At 39.9% G+C, this 5,228-nt stretch overlaps 1 protein-coding gene across 1 annotated transcript in view; it reads left to right on the top strand.

Annotated features, from left to right (window-relative positions):
- The window catches only part of ADAMTS12 (ADAM metallopeptidase with thrombospondin type 1 motif 12), a 315,003-nt gene that overhangs the window by 198,299 nt on the left and 111,476 nt on the right, over positions 1–5,228 (top strand). The window contains exon 6 of the mRNA XM_003792927.3: positions 3,518–3,642. Within this exon, the coding sequence (XP_003792975.1) occupies positions 3,518–3,642 (125 nt within the window). The remainder of the gene's footprint in view (positions 1–3,517; positions 3,643–5,228) is intronic.

Genomic DNA, 5,228 nt, shown 5'->3' with positions numbered 1-5,228 from the left:
AATCGGCTTTCAGAGAGGTTATGGAAGGCCCATATGTGCAGTAAGACTCAATGGTTCCAAAGTGGCCTCTGGACCATGAGGTGGGTCTAGTCCCAATGGTGTAAAACAAAACCCCTGGTCAGAATCAAGGCCTTTCTTGTCCCAACATTTATCATCTCTGGCAAATGTATCTTGCTTTGTGAACCTGTATCTTGCTCTTGCTTTTGCTCTGTAACCTATTTTTCTCTTTCTCAATGAACTTTGTTTTTTTCTTGCCTAACTTTGGTGTGTCTGGTTATTCTTTTGCCAGGAGGACACCAAGAACCAAGGGCACAGACAGCTGCCTGAAATCCAACAGGAGCATTTAAAATTTACTCTCTTGGTGATTTTCAAGTACACAATACTGTACAGTCACCATATTGTAAAATAGGTCTCCTGAACATACCCTGTCTAAACTGAAATTTTAAATCCCTTGACCAATATCTCTCTAACCCTACCTGCCAGGCCCTCTTTTCTGCTTCTGAGTTTTACTTTTTTTAGATTCACATATAAATGAGATCATGTGGTATTTATCTTTCTGTGCCTGCCTTAGTTCACTTGACATAATATCCTTTAACATTATGTCCTTCAAGTTTATCCACATTATTACAAATGAAGTATTTCCCTCATTTTTAAGGCTGAATGGCATTCTATAATGTATTCATGCCACATTTTCTTTATCCATTCATCTGTTAACAGTCATGTAGGTTGATTCTTTATCTTTAGCTATTATGAATAATGTTAAATAGCTATCTTTAGCTATTATAATTAATGCTGCAGTGAACATGGGAGTGCAGATATCTGTTTGATGTATTGATTTTATATCCTTTGGATATATGCCAGTAGTGTGGTTGCTGGGTCATAAGGTAGTACTATTTTTAACTTTTTGAGGAGTCTCCATGCTGTTTTCCATAATGTCTATACTCATTTATGTGCCCTCAGTGTAGTGGTTCCTTTTTTCTCCACATTTTCTCCAATATTTGTTACCTTTTACTTTTTCTATAACAACCATTCTAACAATTATGAGGTGGTAACTTATAATGGTTTTAATTTACATTAGTTTTAGTGATGTTGAACATTTTTTATAGACCTGTTGGCCATTCGTAAGTTTTCTTTTGAGCAATGTCTATTCAAATCTTTTATATATTTTTCAATTAGGCTATTTTTTTCTTGCTACCAGCACAATTTATCAAAAAGGCTGTCTTTCTTTCAGTGAATTCCTTTTTTGCCTTTGTCAAAAATCATATGGGCATGTTTGGGTGGGTCAATTTTGGGAATTCTCTGTCTGTTCCATTGACCTATGTGTTTATCTTTGCACCTGTATCACACTTTCTTACTAAGCTGAGGTGAACTTTTGCATATAAATTTTAGAATGAAGTTGAGTATGTCTCTAAAACACCTTGCTGAAGTTTTGATAGGAATTTCAATAAAGCTATAGATAATATAAATATGAAAAGCTTGAGATAATAAATGGATATCACTACTATGTTGACACTTCAAATCCATGAACATAGTATGTCTCTCCATTTATTTAGGTCTTTGATTTCTTTCGTTAGTATTCTATACTTTTCAGGATACAGATTTTGTACATGTTTTGTTAACTTATGCCTAAGTTATTTCATTTTGGGGGAACAATTGTAAACAATAATGCTTTTGGTAGTTGCAAATGGTAATGTTAAGTTAATGACTATTCTCTAAGGGAACTCTTGTCATAATGCAAAACAAAGAAATATAGGTCTAACAAGAGACCTAAAAGATATCTGATCATAGTTGATGTTTTATTTGATAATCCGCCTTCCTTTCTGTAGCTGGAACCAAGGTACCATTCTAGCAAGGCTGGGGATGAATTGCAACTACAGGTTTCATCTAGGAATCTTTGTTGTCATAGACTTTGATTCAATATCTGAGTTGAGTGAACTTGAGCTAGTTCTTTACTACTCTGAGGTTTAATTTCCTCTGATTATAAAAGTAATAATACATTTTTTATAAATAATGCTGAATAGAGGTATTAAATGAAATCACATATATGAAAGCATCTGACACTTGGTAAATGATCAAGAAATGTTTCCTTCCTTCTTTTTCTCCTTTCTCCTTGTCCCTTCCACACTCCCTCTATTTTCTTCCCTTCTTTACTGATCTCTTCATTCCTAATTCATGCCACCTGGCCAGTCCATTATGGTGGGTGGGGATGTTTGCCATTGTCCAGGGAGGGTCACTAGTATAAGTACAACTTGGCTGGTTACATTGGAGTTTAGCCACTCTACACTTAGTTCACCTCCCTGGTTTCCTTCTCTTCCCCAGCCACACATCATTTAGGATGATGTAACAATGAAGATTATCAAATAATTAAATATATTTCTTCTATTTAAATTCTTTGTGCTGAGCAGCTCAGTGAATTTTCATGAATGAGGAGCCACCTTGCTGTGTCTTCATGAGAAGAAAGTGGTCTATGGTAGTTAATTGGTATGGATGGGAAAACCTGGAAATGCCTTTAACTGGCAAGTGAAGCCCCTCAGGCCTTATCTGAGTTGGGTGTGGGCCTCATCAAACTATAGACCAGTAGAAAAGCAAGCTTATAATTTGAGGCAGAGACTGTCCTGAAGTTATGAGTAAAACCCACTTTAGAGTGGGTCAGAGGCGGCTGTCACCCTCTTGGTGGAATCCACCCTATACCAAGAGTGGCTACATGTGGAGGCGCCAAGAAATGAGACAAAGGGAAAGGGATTTCTCCTTTGGATATTCATAGTAAACTAGAGTCCCTCTGAAAGTAATTATCCCTTTTTTGTTCTCCCCCACTTAATAAGTCCTTATCCAGATAAATTGGAATAACTCCTCCTTTCCTATCTCTAGTAGTTATGGGCCACAGGAATGACTCAGGGCTGAGTTGGGCCTCAGAAGCCCTTGCAACTATAGGATGGGCACCTGCTACAGCATCTTAGTTGTTGTTAGATGACCAGTTCTCCCAACTGGTCAGATACCTAGAGGGATTATTTTATCCTCTGTCTCTCACCCACAAGTGTCAAACCAAGATGAAAACCCTGGGTAAGAAAACAGCTGGCACAACCCCAGCCTAGTAGGAAACCTCATGAGAAGAAGCAGATTTTTACTAAAAATCTATTTTTCATTAGAAATAAAAATGCCTCTTGGGAATTGTATTGGTTTAAGATACAGAGAACCACTAGAAATAGAACTTCAAACAGCTGTTGGTCTTTGCTAATGTATTAAAATTTTAATTTTTCTTCAAGGGCTGCTTATTCCAGTGGCAATTTCTGTTCTAGAGTTTTCCCTTCAGGTTCTTTTAGTGGAAGTCATAAGAGTGAAAGTATTTAGAACAAAGGGTTAGACACAAGGAGCAAGTTGGTCTCTACCAAATGCCTATCAAATGTCTGATGTACCCATTCTGAGCTCATCTCACTTGTATGCCTCTGGAGACTAATGCCCAGTGTGCAGTCCCTGTCCACAGTGAGCTCATCTGTACCAATCTCTCTTCTTTCTCCAGCAAGGACTGAAAATAGTTCACCATGCAGAGAAGACACTGTCTAGCTTCTGCAAGTGGCAGAAGAGCATCAATCCCAAGAGTGACCTCAACCCTGTCCATCACGATGTGGCTGTCCTTCTCACCAGGTACCTGAAACTAAGAGGGACCCAGGGGAAGCAAAGTAGGGAGGGCTGACAGGTGAAATGCTTGCCAGATACTCAGACTCATGGGATTCTCACTACTCTTTGCTATTCTTGGTCATTTGTCAAGGTAGCATCTATAATCTAATCAATTCCTGACTTCCTCACCATTAGCGGGGGCAGGTCAGCAAACTTGCTAATACAGAAAGCTCTTCCTATTAATAAACTGGGTCTGATGGCAAAATGTAGACCTCTTTCCTATTCCAGCAATGATTAAATCTCTAAAACTGGCTTCTTCTTGTATCTCTATATACACTCAGAAATTGTGTTTTCAGCTTCCTCATTAGTGGCTCCTGTTACTCTTAACCAATGGGATTTCCAACAAAATCAATCCTCTTTTTAACCTATTGAGGATATTGAGGACAGGATAAGGAAGTAGGTCTTCTTGAGTAGGCAGACTATTTGGTTACACCTCTATGCCCCATGGAGCTATGCTTTCACTCTGATCACATATAAGCCCTACAATGCCAATAAGAACCATCAAAGTGTCCAGGACTCATACCTGTGGGAAACCAGTAAACTTTCCCGATCAACTCTCACTCTTCAAAGCCTGTGTTTGCTCATTGATTCAATAAATATTTCTTGAGCACCTACTATGTACCAGGCACTATTTTAATCTAGACAAAAAAGGGCTTCCTCATACATTAGAATGAGAGAAACTAAGTTCTCCTTGGAGACCTTATGCAGATTCATCCAAAAGTCCAGGGATGCCTAGGACAGGAGGCCCCTTGGTCTGGCCCTTTAGCCACAGACAACTTCATGCACTAAAAGGCCCTGTGGAGGGTGAGTGTGTCCCTGTGGAGGATAGGCTGCTCCTGAACATTTTGGGCCTATCATCTCTCCATTCAAGAGGATCATCCTAGCACATAGGATATCTACAAGGGGTGAGAATCAGCCCCCTCTGTATCTAAATGTTGCCTTGCTTTCATCTAAATCTCCAAGCCAGAACCATTCTTTTCGGTGAAAGTATTCTTTGTGTGGGGGAGACGGAGGGACAATCTCACTCTGTAGCCAGGCTAGAATGCAGTGGTATCAGCCTGGCTCACAGAAATCTCAAATTCTTGGGTTCGATTGACCCTCCTCCTCCCAAGTAGCTGGGACTAGAGGTACCCACCACGATGCCTGGCTAATTTTTTTTTTTTTTTACAGGTGGGGTTTGACACTTGCTCAGGTTGGTCTCAAACTCCTGAGCTCAAGCAATTCTCCAGCCTCAGTTTCCAAGAGTGCTAGAATTACAAGTGTGAGCCACTATACCCAGTGAAAGAATGAAAACATGGTTAAATGCAAATGTGTTCCCAGGGAAGTTTTTGACATAACCTATAGTAGTAGGATCTGTGACACCTTGGATTGATAAGTAGCTCCCCTGGGAAATAGGTTAAGGTAGGAGTGAAATGTAGGTTCTGGGGCTCATGGGGGCTAGCAGACAGCCTGGGGACACTGAAGATCCGGGCAAGAGGCCAGGTATAGGTCTCAGTCAGGGCAGGAAGTCTTTTTGCATCTGAGCAGAAGCAATGCTCCTCTCTTCCTCACGG

This window comes from Otolemur garnettii, unplaced genomic scaffold (assembly GCF_000181295.1).
Source record: "Otolemur garnettii isolate 467f Iridium unplaced genomic scaffold, OtoGar3 scaffold00063, whole genome shotgun sequence".
Lineage (NCBI taxonomy): Eukaryota > Metazoa > Chordata > Mammalia > Primates > Galagidae > Otolemur > Otolemur garnettii.
Note: the sequence above shows the minus strand (reverse complement) of the source record. Positions and strands in the feature narration are given on the sequence as shown.